At 62.9% G+C, this 14,734-nt stretch overlaps 3 protein-coding genes across 7 annotated transcripts; 1 reads left to right on the plus strand and 2 right to left on the minus strand.

The window, feature by feature from the left end:
* LOC110404414 (RNA-binding Raly-like protein) lies at positions 139–4,292 on the minus strand. Of its 2 annotated transcripts, XM_021408686.1 has the most exons (7): positions 4,208–4,292; positions 2,741–2,819; positions 1,756–1,806; positions 1,471–1,619; positions 1,282–1,395; positions 1,012–1,169; positions 139–922 (listed from the first exon to the last, which is right to left on the minus strand). In XM_021408686.1, the coding sequence occupies exons 1-7, from the start codon at positions 4,239–4,241 to the stop codon at positions 884–886; spliced, it is 624 nt and encodes a 207-aa protein (XP_021264361.1). In that variant the 5' UTR covers positions 4,242–4,292; the 3' UTR covers positions 139–883. The 2 variants fall into 2 exon arrangements, with proteins under 2 accessions (XP_021264361.1, XP_021264360.1); XM_021408685.1 differs by lacking the exons at positions 2,741–2,819; positions 4,208–4,292 and having other exon boundaries at positions 1,756–2,734.
* LOC110404549 (C-type lectin domain family 18 member A-like) lies at positions 4,587–8,912 on the minus strand. Of its 2 annotated transcripts, XM_021408921.1 has the most exons (11): positions 8,595–8,912; positions 7,425–7,649; positions 7,254–7,351; positions 6,778–6,899; positions 6,590–6,697; positions 5,873–5,965; positions 5,695–5,801; positions 5,450–5,579; positions 5,138–5,234; positions 4,966–5,057; positions 4,587–4,893 (listed from the first exon to the last, which is right to left on the minus strand). In XM_021408921.1, the coding sequence occupies exons 1-11, from the start codon at positions 8,886–8,888 to the stop codon at positions 4,856–4,858; spliced, it is 1,404 nt and encodes a 467-aa protein (XP_021264596.1). In that variant the 5' UTR covers positions 8,889–8,912; the 3' UTR covers positions 4,587–4,855. The 2 variants fall into 2 exon arrangements, with proteins under 2 accessions (XP_021264596.1, XP_021264595.1); XM_021408920.1 differs by having other exon boundaries at positions 4,587–5,057.
* LOC110404548 (fibulin-7-like) lies at positions 9,035–14,350 on the plus strand. Of its 3 annotated transcripts, none has more exons than XM_021408917.1 (9): positions 9,035–9,388; positions 10,695–10,774; positions 11,059–11,215; positions 11,320–11,490; positions 11,651–11,776; positions 11,933–12,055; positions 12,134–12,271; positions 12,358–12,496; positions 13,654–14,350. In XM_021408917.1, exons 1-9 carry the CDS (start codon positions 9,058–9,060, stop codon positions 14,012–14,014), a joined length of 1,626 nt encoding a protein of 541 aa, XP_021264592.1. In that variant the 5' UTR covers positions 9,035–9,057; the 3' UTR covers positions 14,015–14,350. The 3 variants fall into 3 exon arrangements, with proteins under 3 accessions (XP_021264592.1, XP_021264594.1, XP_021264593.1); XM_021408919.1 differs by lacking the exon at positions 9,035–9,388 and adding an exon at positions 9,400–10,501; XM_021408918.1 differs by lacking the exon at positions 9,035–9,388 and adding an exon at positions 9,401–10,493.

The following is a 14,734-nucleotide window of genomic DNA, read 5'->3' on the forward strand; positions in this document are numbered from 1 at the left end:
TGCCTGGGGCTGCTGGAGTCCCCACAAACCCCAGTGTGATTTTGGGGGGAAAGGGCTGGAGCTGGGGGCTGGCCCCGCTGTGCCCAAAGCCCCACTCAAACACCAGCATTGGGGCTACACAGAAGAATCCGAGCTGAATAACCAGAGAAAAGAAATACAAATTATTGTTATTCCTTTCCAGCACAATACACTCTTTTGCCGGAGCAACTTAGAAATACAGGACAACTTCCTACCAGCGAGAGAAGGACGACCTCGAAACGGGGGACACGGACACGGAGGGAGAGGGACGGAGGCACAACTTCCCTGGGCAAAGGTAGCCGGGAGCTCCCCGCTATGGTGGCAAAGAATGGAGTCCTTGGGACACCATGAAGGGAAACCCATTGGTGAGTGAGGGCTGGGCTCCATGGTGGCACCGAGTGAGGCCACCCGTGTCCTCGCCACCACCCAGCAGGGACGGTGCTGTGGCTTTGTCCTGCATGGGGAGCGTGTCCGGCCCATGCTGTGCTCATGGGATGGAGGGGCTGGGTGTGACCCACGGGTCAGTGGGATGCTTTACCCACCGGGGAGGCAAGGAGCTGGGGCACCACGGATCTCAGCTCTGGGCGAATGTTCCTTCAGGATGCGGAGCTTCTGCCCTCCTACCCTCCCTCCCCGTGTACTTACACTGCAAAACAGGAGGAATAAAAAGAACAAATGATCCAATGCGCACTCAGACACAAAGACTTCTCTCGCCACGGCTGGCCAGCACCAGGCACAGGGCCGCTGGCACTGGTGGTGGGGACGTGAGTGCAGGCAGCGGGCACCGGGCCCCAGCCTGGCACCTGCTGGGAGCCTCCAAAGGGACGCGGGGATGGGGCAGGAGCTGCGGGGCTCCGACATCCCACTACTGGCTCCCCTCGGGGTCCGAGGTGTGGGCCTTCACCTGCAAAGGGAAACGCAGAGCGGGCTCCTGGGCTGCCCCTGCCGCCCGATTTTGGCGCGGCGTTGGCGGGCAGCCGGCCCTCTCCTTACCGTCTCCTCCGTGTCCGTGCTCTCCTCAGCGCTGTCGATGTTGCGCAGGTCGCTGCGCCCGTTCCCTCCGCTCCCCTCCTTGCCCCGGGAGCCCTCTCCTAGCGGGGCCGGCGATGCTGAGCCCACCTCCGCCCTCTTCTTCTCGCTCTCCTTGCACCCTGCGGGGACGTGGGGGGCTCAGGGCGCCCATGTGGAACATCCCGAGGGGATGAGGGAATGGGGGACATCTCCACGGGGTCTGGACACGCCGCGCATCGCAGCATCCCTCACCCGAGAGCCGCTCCCTGCGCTGGTCCATGCGCTCCAGGCTCTCCAGCAGGCTGTCCACCCGTGCCTTGATCTGGCTCAGCTCCTCCTTGATGGAGTGCAGCTCCTCGGCTCGCACTGTGGGACCGGAGCTCTCAGCATCCCATGGGATCGGCACCCAGCACCCTAAGGGTACCGCCACGTCCCACTCACGTTTTGTCCGCGTTCCCGTGGAGCTGGCGCTGCTCCGTGCCCCGTGCTGGGGGCTGGGGCTGCTTGTGCCTCCTGCTCTCGCATGCGTTCTCCTGGCCTTGACGGGGATGCGGTTAATGAGGGGTGGGATCTTCTGGTACTCGTACACCCTGCGGGGGCACAAAACAGCACCCACGCCCCAGTTACTCCATCCCTGAGGTCACATGGCCCCGCTAAGGGTGCTCTCCTGGGGCAGAAGTTAGGGACAGGGATGCCAGGACCCCCATGTTATGCCCCCGAGCTCACCGGTACGGGAAGTCATCCCTGTAGAGGCTGTAGTCCAGGTCGCAGGTACTGCTGCGGGAGGGGACGGAGGACAGCAAGTCAGCGGCTGCAGCACTGCAGGGCAGGGATACCCTCCTGCCGCACGTCCCCATCCCCAGAGTGGGCTCTGTGATGGGGTTTGTGTTTGGAGCGTGGTCACCCCCTCGCCATGTGCCGGCGCTGCTTGGCAGCGTGCCCCAGAGCTGCTCCACGGAGCATCCCATGGGATGGGCAACGGCAGCCGCGCTCCCATGGCCACTGGGACCACGGTCCCTGCCCTGCCAGCACCGCATCCCCGCGTGGCCCCAGCGCCATGGCAACAGGCAGAGCAATTAATTCCATCCAGAAGCTCTCTAATGAGACGGAGCCTGGTGCTGACTCCAGGTCATAGAATCATGAAGGTTGGAAAAGACCACTAAGATCCCCAAGGTCGACCCCAGCCCACCCCCACTGTGCCCACTGCCCACGTCCCTCAGTGCCACATCCCCACGGCTCTTGGACACCCCCAGGGATGGTGACTCCCCCACCTCCCTGGGTAGCTGTGCCAGTGCCTCACCGCTCTGTCAGAGAAGGAATCGCTCCCAGTACCCAACCTGAACCTCTCCCCTGGCACAATTTGACGTCATCACCTCTTGGCCACGTGCCGTGTGTGGGGCACCCAGCATGAACGGGGGACCCCAAAGAGCCAGGGATGGGGACCTGCCCCAGGGGTGGGACCTACTCCAGGGGTGGGGATCTCTCCTGCCCCACCCCTATGTAGGCAGGGGTGCCGTGTCCCCGGGTTGTCCACCGAGGTACCTCATTGTAAAAACCATGGACCTCTTCTCTGCTTATGGGTAGAAGAATCATGGAATCATAGAAGCCTCCAAACCCTTCAGTGAGGTGGGTTTGGGGCTCAGCCGGGACCCCCCAGGAGCCGCTCATGGGGACCCATAGATGCACAAGGAGCCCATGCGCTGGCACTCACGGGTACAGGCTGCTGCTGTGCGGCCTCTTTTGGCCCAGCCTGGCCCGGCTCGGCTTGGCATCCCTGGCCATGTCCAGATCTGCAGGGAGAAAGAGCAGGGCCATGAGCGAAGGAAAAACCCGAACTGGCCACCAGGAACTCCAGCGGACAGCTCCTGTCCATGCTGAAGGAGCCCTCAGCCCAGAGGTGCTCCAGATGTGTGCCCCCAGATATGGGGTGTCTTTCTACAAATTGCCTGCTGCTTTCTTCCCAATTCCCATGCTCAGTAGGAGCTGCGAGGTGGCATCAGCTCAGTGTCCTCTTCTGCAGGGCTGGAGCTAGACCCGCTTCCCCACACCACAATGCTCCGGTGTTCAAGGGCTTAGGAAAAAGAGCAAAAAGAGCCAAAATCCTGGAGTGCAGCACAGGGTGGTGGCTCCCAAAGCCCTGAGACAGCAGCAGGAGGCTGAGATGTGGAGCATGGCCACGAGCATCATCACCGGGCCCGAATGTCCCATGGATGTCCCAACCATTGTCACCATGCCCAGCTGGCCACAGGTGTCCCAACCATTGTTGCTGTGCTCAGCTGTCCTGCGGGTGTCCCAGCCATTACCAGCATGCCTGGACGTCCCACAGGTGACTCCTGACACAGATGGCTCCCATTGGGCTCGCTGCACCGCTTGCTTTCAGCATGCCCCCACCTGCCCCATGTCCCCAGCACCCCCCAGCAGCTCAATGCCTTTCACGGAGCCACGTGAGGGCGGCACAAAGGGAGCCAGTCGGCTCTCACTGCCATAGTGGCCCATGACACACGAATGGGACCATCCTGGGTGGGCAGGAGACCAGGGCCAGCTGGGCTCCCCCACCCCTGGGACACCAGTCCTGTGCTGGGGCTCCTGAACCAGGTATCCCAGCACCGGAGGGCACACCCACGTCCTGGGAGCGATGGGGGCATCCTGGTACTGGGAGGACATCCCTGTCCTAGGGGTGATGAAATGGGGACACGATGGTTCTCGAGGATGTCCCTGTCCTGGGTGGTAATGGTGATCCCTGTAGCAGAGGATATCCCTGTTTTGGGGAGCGATGGGTACGGGGCATGATGATGCAGGAGCATCCCAGTGCTGGAGGACATCCTCATCCCGGGGCTGTTGGCATGGGGACATCCCAGTGCTGGGGGACATCCCTGTCCTGGGGAGGGATGGGAGCTGGGGAGCGGGACATGGGAAGCATCTCAGCACTGGGATGAATGGACATCCCGATCCCGGAGGAAATCCGTCTGCTGGGGAGGAACAGATAGCGGGGAACGGGTCAAGAGGAGTACCTCCATAGGGGAGGACGTCTCCGGCTTGAGGGTCGGTGGGGACATCCCGGTACCCTGCCCTGGGGAGGACAACACAGGAGCATCCTGGTGCGGGAGGACAGCCCAGCTGTGGACGCCCGCTCCCCGCATCCCCATCCCGGTACCCACACCCCCATCCCCGTACTCACACCTCCACCCGTCCCGGCCGCTCAGAGCGCTCATGGCCCCGTCCGCAGCCCCGGCCCCGGCCCGAGCGGCCCCGGCCCGAGCGCACCTCCCCGGGCCGTACCACGCGGCCGCCGATCCGACAGGGGGAACGGCCCGAACCACCGCGCCGCCGGGGGGAGCGAGCGGCCCCAGCGATGCGAGCGTTCGGGATGCGCTGGGACACCCCCGTGCCTCAGTTTCCCAAGCAGGGAAAGGTCAGCGCGTCCGGATTCTGGAGGGGGGGGGGGTTTAAAACCCCCCGCTGAATTCACATGGAGGAGCTGGAGGTCCCAGGATCCAGGTGGAGAAAGACCCAGATGGGAGAAAAGAGGACAAGTGTCTGTTCCAAACGGAGCGAGGGCTTTATTATCCTGGTGATGAGGAACCCGCAGCGCCCAGCCCTCACCCCGAGCCATGCCAAAGTCTGTGTCACCCAAAAGCCCCTTTGGCACCTCGCTGCATCGGGGACACCCCCAGGCTGAGCATCTCCCTGCCCCAACAGCTGTCACAGGTGGTGACAGAGGAAGGCGAGCAGCAGCAGGCACTGCTTCAGGATGCTGATGCACAGTGCTCGCCCTTCTCTGCTGATCCCAGTGCCACTGCTGTCCCTCAGCCCCAGAGATGCCCGCTCAGGGGTCCCGCTGCCATCGGGAGATGTGCTCCTGGGCTGCATGGGAAGCGGAGTCAGGGTGCTCCTGGGCCCACACGGGGGACCCAAGGGCTGTGGCCCTGCGCTCACCAAAATGGCAGAGGTACCGGTTTCGGGTCTTGCAGCGCTGGTCGTTCCAGTTGAAAGCAGCTGCTGCCTGCAACTCCACGCAGTTCCCAAATCTGTGCGGGAGAGGGAGAGGGACAGGGCGGTGGCACAGAGGTCATCACGTCTCCCACGGGAGCTGGAGATGGGCACCTACCCCTGGTTGTCTGGCTGCCCGAAAGCAAAACTAGTGAAGGCAGAAGGCTCGCCCGTGTCCCAGCGGAACGAAGCCTTGGACGTCTTGTAGGTGAGACCTGGAGAGCCAGAGGGGTGAGGTGTCCATTAGTGGGATGCAACGTCCACCACGAAGTTGAGACGTCCATGAGAAGAGTGGGATGTCCATTAGAGAGGTGGGATGTCCACCAGTGAGATGGGATGTCCTCCAGGGGCGTGCACTTTCCATCCGAGGTATGGGATGTCCACCAGCGCCCCGGCACCGCACCACCCCTCAGTAGCATGTGGCACTCACCAATCCAGAAGTTACGGGTGTCAAAGTCGGTGTCCATCACACTGTTGCTGCTCTCCAGGCGGCTGAGGTAGAAGGCCAAGATGTCCTGCACCTTCTGGCTCCTGATCTGGGCCAGCATAGCCCCTTTCTCCTGGAGGGAAGCCAGGGAGCCACGAGGCAGCTCAAATTTGTCCTCTGCTCTCCAGTGCTGAAATGCCTGGACTGAGCTATGCGGTTTTGGGGTGTTCTGGGAGGGCCCAGCTCACCTGGCACTTGGCTTTGGCCCCATAGTACGTGTCAGCCTCGGGGGAGACGGTGAAGCAGTCACCGTCGATCCTCACATCGCAGGCATGGAAGGGGAATGGGACCCTGGCTGCAGGCATAGGTGGGCACAGGTGGGTACAGGGGCACAGGGACCTCCCTCCGGGCACAGCCCCCACTCACTGCCGCACTCAGCGCCGCCGTAGCCAGCATCGCAGAGGCAGGAGCACTCCTCCTGCCGGAACTTCCCGTGGAGGCACCGCATGCTGCACCGCACTGCCAAAGAGGCAAGGAATTAGGTTGTGCAGGGCAGCCGGCCCTGAAACCGTGCTCCTTCCCACGACGCTGCAATGAGCAGCCCTCGTGCCGCACCAGCCGTGCACATGCACCATGCACAGAGCAGGCTGTAGGCACTGCATGAACCAGGCAAATGCATGCGCCGCTCTGACCGCGCACACACTGACCAGTATTGCTCACAAATGCACAGCACCAACCGTGCACATGCATGCACTGCATTGACCTTGCACGTGGATGCTCTGCACCAACGATGCATGCGTGGCACCAACCATGCATGTGCATGCACCGCAGTTACCATGCTCACACAGCACCAACTCTGCTCGTGCATGCACAGCAGTAACCACGCATGTGCATGCACTGCACTGACTTTGCACGTGCACAGACTGTACCAAGCATGCATGCACTGCATTGAGCTTGCACATGGATGCTCTGCACCGTGCACACGTGGACAGCGCTGATCGTGCACGCACGTGCATCACTCACTCCCATGCACTGCACTCACCCCGCGCACACAGTGAGCTCACACGTGTGACCACTCAGGCCCTGTGCCGCCTGCATCCAGCTTGTTCCTTGTCCACCGTGGGCACCGTAGGCACCGCTCACCTTGGCAGAAGCGCCCGGTGTAGCCAGGGGCACAGGCACACTGGCAGCTGCTGACGTTGAGCTGTGCACCATTCCTGCAGCTCATGCGGCACGGGTTCCTGGGGACCTCTGGGCAAGCACATGTGGGGCACGCGGCCATCAGGGGGCTGGTAGGGCTGGGCCGAGGGTTGGGGGTTGCAGGGACTCACCACAGAGCCCACCGCCGTGGTCCCAGGACTTGAAGCAGCCGGAGAGGCCGGCGGTGCACAGCGAGCACCAGGGCCCGTGCTGGTAGGGGACGATGGGGACTCCGGCCAGCTCCCAGTTGCCTCTGCCCAGGGAGGGAGACGGGAGGCATCCCCGAGCTCAGCACCAGGCCATGCCTATTGCAGGGTGGGCACGCCCACTCGGCATAAGCCACGCCCCCTCCGGAAGAGACCCCACCCACTCTGCTGGGCACCTCCCCTTTAGAGCACAAAGCCCCGCCCACCCCGCTGAGCCCCGCCCACATATAGCACAAAGCCACGGCCAACCCGCAGGGCCCCACCCACTTATAGCACAAAGCCACGCCCACCCCCACCGAGCCACGCCCACTTGTAGCACAAAACCACGCCCACCCCTCAGGGCCCCGCCCACCTATAACACAAAGCCCCGCCCCCCCCTTGCCCAGGCCCCGCCCCCTTACCCAGGTGAGTAGGCGCAGGCGAAGGCCTGGCTGCGGCCCCGGCTCCCGGCACACAGCTGCCTGCCGCAGCCCAGCCGCCCCGCTGTGGCCCACACCAGCTACGGGACAGGCGCGCCGTCATCCTCTGCCACCCCCTGCCACCCACCCGGCTCCCCTGTGTCCCCATCCCACCTGGGTGTAATGGCGGCAGGTGGCGTTCCCGGTGCAGCGTGCCGCCCCGTAGTCGTAGCGCCGGCCCTCAGCGAACCAGCGCTCCAGCAGCTCCACGAAGCCCCCGGCGCCCACCGGCAGCAAGGCCTCGCTCCAGCCCAGCTGTGGGGCCGGTGGAGGAGCGGGGCCCTCCAGGCAGCCTGCCACCCGTGCCACCGCCAGCTGTGCCAGCTCCTCGCTCCACTCCTGCTGGGACACCGGGCTGGGGGCACTGGTGGGCAATGGGAGACCGTGGAGGCACCCAGGGGATGGCTGGGGACTGCAGGGATTGAGTGGGGTCCACCAGGGGATGCTAGGCGACCAGGAGACGTTTGGGAACCACCAGGGACTACTTGGATATAATAGATGACCAGGGAATGTTGGGAGACCTCCAGAGGATGTTGGGCAGCATCAGCAGATGGGTGGGGACCACTAGAATGTGTCTGAAGACCAGGGGATGACTGGGGACCAGAAGGAGATGGTTGAAAACCATCAGGAGATGTCTGGGGACATGTCAGGACACGACTGACCACCAGGAGACCACAAGAAAATGGTTGGGGACAACTGAGAGTTGATTGAGAACCACTAGGACATGACTGAGCGCTAGAGGATGAGTGGGGACTACCAGGGGATGACTGGGGACCACAAGGAGATGGTTGGGCGACCACTGGGGAGGACACTGGGAGATGATTGTGGACCACAAGGACATGACTGACCATCAGGGGACAAATGGGGACCATGAGAAGATGACTCGGGGCAACTGAAAGTTGACTGGGGACCACCAGGACATGATTGACCACCAGAGAATTAATGGGAACCATCAGGAGATGACTGGGGACCACCAGGGAGGATGTTGGGAAACCATCAGGAGATGACTGGAAACAACTAGGACATGACTGGGGACCAACAGGGAATGGTTGGAGACCATGAGGAGATGGTTGGGGACTACTGGGAGACAACTGGGGACTACCAGAGGATGTTGGGCAACCGCGAGGAGATGATGGGGAACCACCAGAGGATGACTGAGGACAACTAGGAGATGACTGGGACAATCAGCAGATACTGGGCAAGCACTGGGATACCAGAAAGCCACTGCAAGGTGCTGGGGACCTTGGACAACCAGTCTGGCAGAGGCAGGGCTGGGGCACTCACCAATTTCTGCATGTTGGCCGCGGGTGGCTGCACTTTGCTCCTCAGCTTGTTGTGCAGCGAGAGCACCAGGAATGTCTCCTTCCCGCTGAGAGCTGCAGGAGGCAAGGGGCAGCTGGGGATGGGGATGGGGCCGAGCGGGAGGCCGGTCCCACACGGCAGCCTGGGAGATGGGAAGGCACCCGGGTCTCCATGGAGACCCGAGGGGAGTGAAGGAAGTGCTTTGGGACGGGAGCACAAAGGGGACAGTGGCTGGGGGTAGCAGAGACCGCCAGGAATGCACCCGGTCCCCGGCATGGCACTGCCTTCATCGTGCTGCACTTGTCACCAGCCCGCAGCTCCCATCACCAGCCCAGAGCCCATCACCAGCCCCACAACCCCACCACCAGCTGAGCCCCCTGCCTGCCTGGGGAACACCTGTTTAGGTACAGGGCAGGGGAACACCCGCCCCATCCCTTTGGGAACGATGCTCAGGGCTCCCCGACCTGCTCGTAGCCCCGTTGTGAGCAGAAAGCACCCCCCCGTCCCCTCTTCCCATTACCTCGGGGTCCCGGAGCCAGTGGGGACAGCTTCTCCGACTCACCCACCCTCCAGGCCAGGCAGACCAGCAGCACCAGGAGCCGGCCAGCCAGACCCCCGCCGTCCTCCATGCTCACCAAAGGGAGGACTGGGGAGGGAAGGGAGGATTTGGGGAGGGACGAGCCAGTCCTGCGTGCCTGCGTGTCTGCTTCCAAGATTTGATCCTATTCAGGACTTCAGACAGGCGCTGCTGGTCAGCTTGAACAAAAGGTTGACGGGTGAGTAATAGCTCTGTCAAAACAGTCGCAGGCGGTGGAGACAGCTCGGGGGGCCCCTCGGTCCCAGCCCCGCCACCGCAATGGGGTCGGGATCGCAGGGACTGGGCATCGCCTCCCAGCCCCGCCGCCCGCTTTCCTCCTGCTCCATGAATTAAACATGCCGGGGAGGTAATGCACACTGCCGGGGAGGGAGCCGTGGGCACAAGGCCAAATTCCCGCTCCAGCGAGCTGGGCAACGCGGATACGGGGTGGGTGGCAGTGGGAGGGATGCTCGGGGTTGGGCAGGGGGCCCGGAACCCCCTCTGCTTCGAGTGCTCTGTCCCAGCTCGGGGATCCCTTGGCACAGGGCAACGTGTGAGCCCCCAGATCGAGAGGTCAATGTAGCCCATGGGTTCCCTGCAGAGCCTTTGGCCTCCCCACCAGCTGTGCCATTTGGGATGGGGAGGGATCTGAGCCCCCCGCAGCCCAACCCAGAGACCAGCCTGTGTCCCTTCTGTATGCGTTCCTGCAACGAAGGGCAATGCTGGAGCTTCCCATGCGGGGCAATCTGGGAGCCTCCCTCACCCTAACGCTATCCCTCACCCTAACGTTGATGCTGACTCTGACCCTAACCCAATCCCAGGCTGCAGTGCAGCCCAGCTACCCCCCACCCAGTGCAGACGCCAAAGCCACCTCTTGTCCCAGGAGCCCTCCCCGTGCTTGGCAGATGCCCTGGATCAGCCCCATCCCACACACCCATTGTGCCACGTGCACTGCGCACCGGTGAGGCTGTGAGCACGGTGACAGCCACCGCCTGGCCCCGGCCATCCCGTGTGAGCAGCGGCACGCCGCGGCCGCGGGGAAAGCCAGCATCTGCTGCCCGTGTGACATAAAAGGCCCCAAACCCTCTGATCTGCGGAGAGGGAAGGGAGAGGCCAGCATGAGTGCCAAGGGGAAACTTTCCTATGGCTCAGGCAGGGGAAAAACTAACAAACACTCAGGCATGCATGCACACACAGAGATTAAATCCCGGTGAGCGGAGGAGCAGGCTGCGAGCAAGGGAGTGAAGGAGGTTGAGCCGGGCTGGGAGCTTGGGGCACGTCCCGGAGCCCCTGAAATCCAGCAGGTCTGTGGGTAAGGGTGGCCATGGGGCAATGCCACATGTTGGTCACAGTGCCATGTCACTGCATGGGGGGCTGTGGGACAGAGGTGGGGGTGTCTGGGTGATGTGGCTGCAAAAGCTTGGGGTGGGGAACACCACCTTGGTTCCACCCCAGTGGGGCTGTGGAGTGGGGCAGGATGGAATATTGGTGTCTTGTCCTTGCAGCCAGCCCCGCCGCGATGCTCGTCCTGCTGCCAGGCTGGGTGGCCCTGTGCATCCTGCAGCTGTCCCTCAGCAGCGCCCAGGTAAGGACCCTGCACCCGAGGTGAGCATGGGTGCGTCACCCTTGGGGCTGCCCATGGACAAAGGGTGGTCGGGGAGAGTGCTAGAGCCACCTGGGGGTGTTCAGGCACCTCAGGTGCTGATACAGGAGCAGGCAGAGGGGCTGGGGTTGGTGTAGATGCAGAAGCAAAGGCAAACCCCGCAGTAGGAAACAGAGGGATGAGCCCAGAGTAGCTGTCCCCAGCTGGCATGGCATGGGGCACAGCACAGCACAGAGGGTGATGGGGAGGGCCCTGTGTTCCCCCAGGAGTGCCTGGGCCACCAGCAGGTGCTCAGCACCGTGCGGCAGATGCAGAAGCTGCTGTCAGCACAGGAGGCTGCCCACCTCCAGGGCACGCGCAGCCTCAAGAAGCAGCTCTCAGTGCTGCACAGCCGCATCCAGAGGCTCGCTGGCAAACGCAACGGTAACGCTCGGCATCCCCATCTCACCAGCTCGGGTCTCCTGGGCTCCAACCCAGGGATCGGAGCTGGCTCCTATCCTCAGCCGCGTCCATCCGTCCATCCGCAGAGACCTGTCCGCAGCTGGCCGTGCCCCTGAACGGGCGGAAGCTGGGCCGGAGTACACGGGTGGGCCACGACGTTCACTTCATCTGCGATGCCGGATTTCAGCTGGTGGGCTCGGAGACGCGCACCTGCCGGCGAGACCGCACCTGGAGCGGCAGCCAGCCCTTCTGCAGAAGTGAAGTGCCGCGGGCTCGGGGTCGTGGGACCGCACAGGGAGCAACCCTGCATCCCCTGCAGCAGGACTGCATCCCAGCGGCGCTGGGTGGCAGGAAGAGGCAGGAATTGGCTTTCCCTGCCCCCCAGTCTTGTGGTATTTATGAGCTCTTTCTCCCCAGGTATCGACGACTGTTTCAGCAACCCGTGTGCCAACGGTGGGACCTGCGTGGACGGCAACCAGAGCTACACATGCCTGTGCCCACGGGGCTGGTCAGGAGCCAGCTGCCAGAGCCCAGTCTATGCCTGTATGTGCTCTCAAACCCATCCCGACCTCCGCAGGGGCTCAGATTTGGGCTGGGGTGCCTTGTACATCCCTGGAGCAGAGGAGGATGGAATGCTCGCAGGGCCACGTTGCGACCATCTCATCCTTCCCCGCTGGTGACACCCTGTCCTTCCTGCAGACTGGGTGACGCTGAGCAACTCATCCTTCAGCCGCCAGCCCCGCTGCGCTGAGGGCCGCCCGGGCTCGCGGCACTGCAGCTGCGATGCCGGCTTCCAGATGCGAGCGGGAGGTGTTTGCCAAGGTACAAGGTTTGAGGAGGGATGAGGCACGGTGGGACGGGGCACCTCAGCCCCCATCCATCCCCGCCGTGCCTCCTCAGATGTGGATGAGTGCCAGCTTTTCCAGCCTAACCCCCAGACCCGGATCTGCCTCCACGACTGCCTCAACCTCCCCGGCTCCTACCGCTGCCTCTGCCCACTGGGGTACGTGCTCCATGCCAACCGCAACACCTGTGAGGGTAAGAGGAGGGATGCCGAGCACCCCATGCGTGCTGCATGGCTGGGAGGATGGCCGGCCCCACTCACTCCATTTTTGTGACTGCAGATGTGGATGAGTGCGCTGGGAGCCAGCACAATTGCACCCATGGCGAGCTCTGCATCAACACCTACGGGGGCCACCGCTGCGTGCTCCCCAAGTGCCCCCCACCACGCCACAACACCAGCTACGTCAAGACCTCCAGCTTGTGAGTATCGTGCCATCATCCCAGGGAGGAGATGGGCCCTACATGTGCTATATCACAGCACCCAGGGGCAGCAAAGAGAGTGCTGGCAGCAAATTGTCACACGGAGCGTGCTTGGCACGCTGCAGGATGCCCCTTGCCAAAGGCTTTGGGACGCTGGTGGCTGCGGGAGTGGGTGGGAGCACCTACATACAAGGGAGCTTTATGCAGGCACTGTGCAGTGCTCAGGGCTGCAGCCAGAGCAAAGCACCTCAATCTGGGAGCTGTGCTCCAGGCTGGCTTTGCTAGCGCGTTAATCAAATGTCAACAGTGTCGGTGCCCAGGACCTGGGGGGGAACGACGCCATTTCCTTTCCTCTGTACATTTATGTGGTGCCTCTGGCTGCAGTCCAACATGCAACCCGCCCCCCAGTGCTCCTTGTGAGACTGAACCGCCTTGTGCACCGCTGGCTCCTTCCCCCTGTCCTGGTACAGCTTTTGCAGCAACCCAAGCAGAGCAGCATCCCAGCTCTGAGCTGATCTGCATCCAGATCTCGTGCCCAGCACAGGGACACCTCTCCAAGGCTAGGTGTGCTTGGATGTGGCCTCCTTGGGTTGCTCCATCACAGAACACGAGGCTGGAAGTGCTGAGTGTGGTTGGCGGTCTCCATAAGCTTGTTTGCAAGCAGGCAGTCTGTTCCTCAAGAGCCAAATGCCACAGTGGGTCGAGGAGAACCTCATTAGGTTCAACAAAGCCACGTGCAAGGTCTTGCACCTGGATTGTGGCAACCCCCACTATTGGTACAAGCTGGAGGACAAGAGGGTAGAGCACAGCCCTAAAAGGAAAAGGACCTGGAGGTACTGGTGGGTGGCAGCTGGACATGAGGCAGCAGTGTGCCCTCGCAGCCCAGAAAGCCAACCAGATCCTGGCTGCATCCAAAGCAGCGCAGCCAACAGAACAGGGAGGGGATCTGCCCCTCTGCTCTGTGCTAGGCTGTCTGGAGAGGTGGTGCTGCCCCATCCCTGCAGACACCCATGGTCAGGCTGGACGAGGCTCTGAGCACTGACGGAGTGGGTGCCCCTGCTCACTGCAGGGACTGAGACCAGATGGCCCTTACGGTCCCTTCCAACTCAAACGATTCTATGATTCTATGAGCGGTGGTTTCCCTTGTCTTCCGGTAGCCAGTGCGAGAGGAACCCCTGCCCCACGGACAGCCGAGCCTGCCGCCTGGCCGCCACCTCCATCTCCTTTCACTACCTGCCGCTCCAGGCCAACCGCACCGTGCCCCGCGTCCTCTTCAAGATGTCCACCACCCGCTTCGTGGGCGACAGCCTGCGCTTCGCCATCATAGGTGGCCGGGGCCAGGGCGTCTTTGCCGTGCGGCGCTCCGACCGGCAGACGGGAGAGCTGGTGCTCACCAGCCCGGTGGTGGGGCCAGCCACACTGGAGGTGGAGCTGGAGATGAGCGAGTTCTCCCGCAAGGTGCTGCTGGGCAAGCACATCTTCAAGGTCACGGCCTTCGTGTCCCCGTACGAGTTCTGAGACGCGGCTCCGCTGGAGGCAGATGTGGCTCTGTCCTGGGGAGCGATGGAGTGGGATCAGCGTGGTGACCTCAGCCCTCGCCCCATTTGAGCCATTTCTTGGAGCTGGCCTCAGCGGGTCCTCCCAACTCGGGAGATGCTATGATATTTTAGGATTCCTCGTGCTTGCTCATGGCTGTTAGAGCATAGCAGAAGACCCCCTGCCCATTGCTGATGCCGCCAGGAGGAACCAAGAGGCCGTGCTGGGCCTTACAGCAGCAGGGGGCCCATCCATGCCAGCACACCCTGCTTCCTCACGCCTTGTACCCATCTAATAAAAGAAAAGCGGCTAATAGAAGGGTGTCCTCGCTCCGTGATTAACATCTACTGAGCCACAGCCAAGGGGCCTGGCTCATGCTCAGCCCATGGGCAGGCTGCAGGCCCACCCGCGGCACGGAGAGGGCAGCGAGGCTCCCAGCTGGGCCGGGGCCAATGGATTTTTGCCCCCGTCAACCCACCCCCACGGGGAAGGCCACGGGGAAGGCAGAGAGTCTGAGCCCCACACAGGGCCTAGGAGCGAGGAGGGCCGGTGGGGACGGGCGCCTGAGGCGTGCCCCTGCACAAAGCAGCCGCTGTGCGCGGCCCATAAAGCCCTCCTTGTGCTGCGGGGCACCGCTCGCCAGCACCTGAGGGCCCGGCAATGGGGGAAAACGCCTCAGACAGCGGCTGTGCGGAGGAAGCT

This window comes from Numida meleagris, chromosome 10 (assembly GCF_002078875.1).
Source record: "Numida meleagris isolate 19003 breed g44 Domestic line chromosome 10, NumMel1.0, whole genome shotgun sequence".
Taxonomy (NCBI): domain Eukaryota; kingdom Metazoa; phylum Chordata; class Aves; order Galliformes; family Numididae; genus Numida; species Numida meleagris.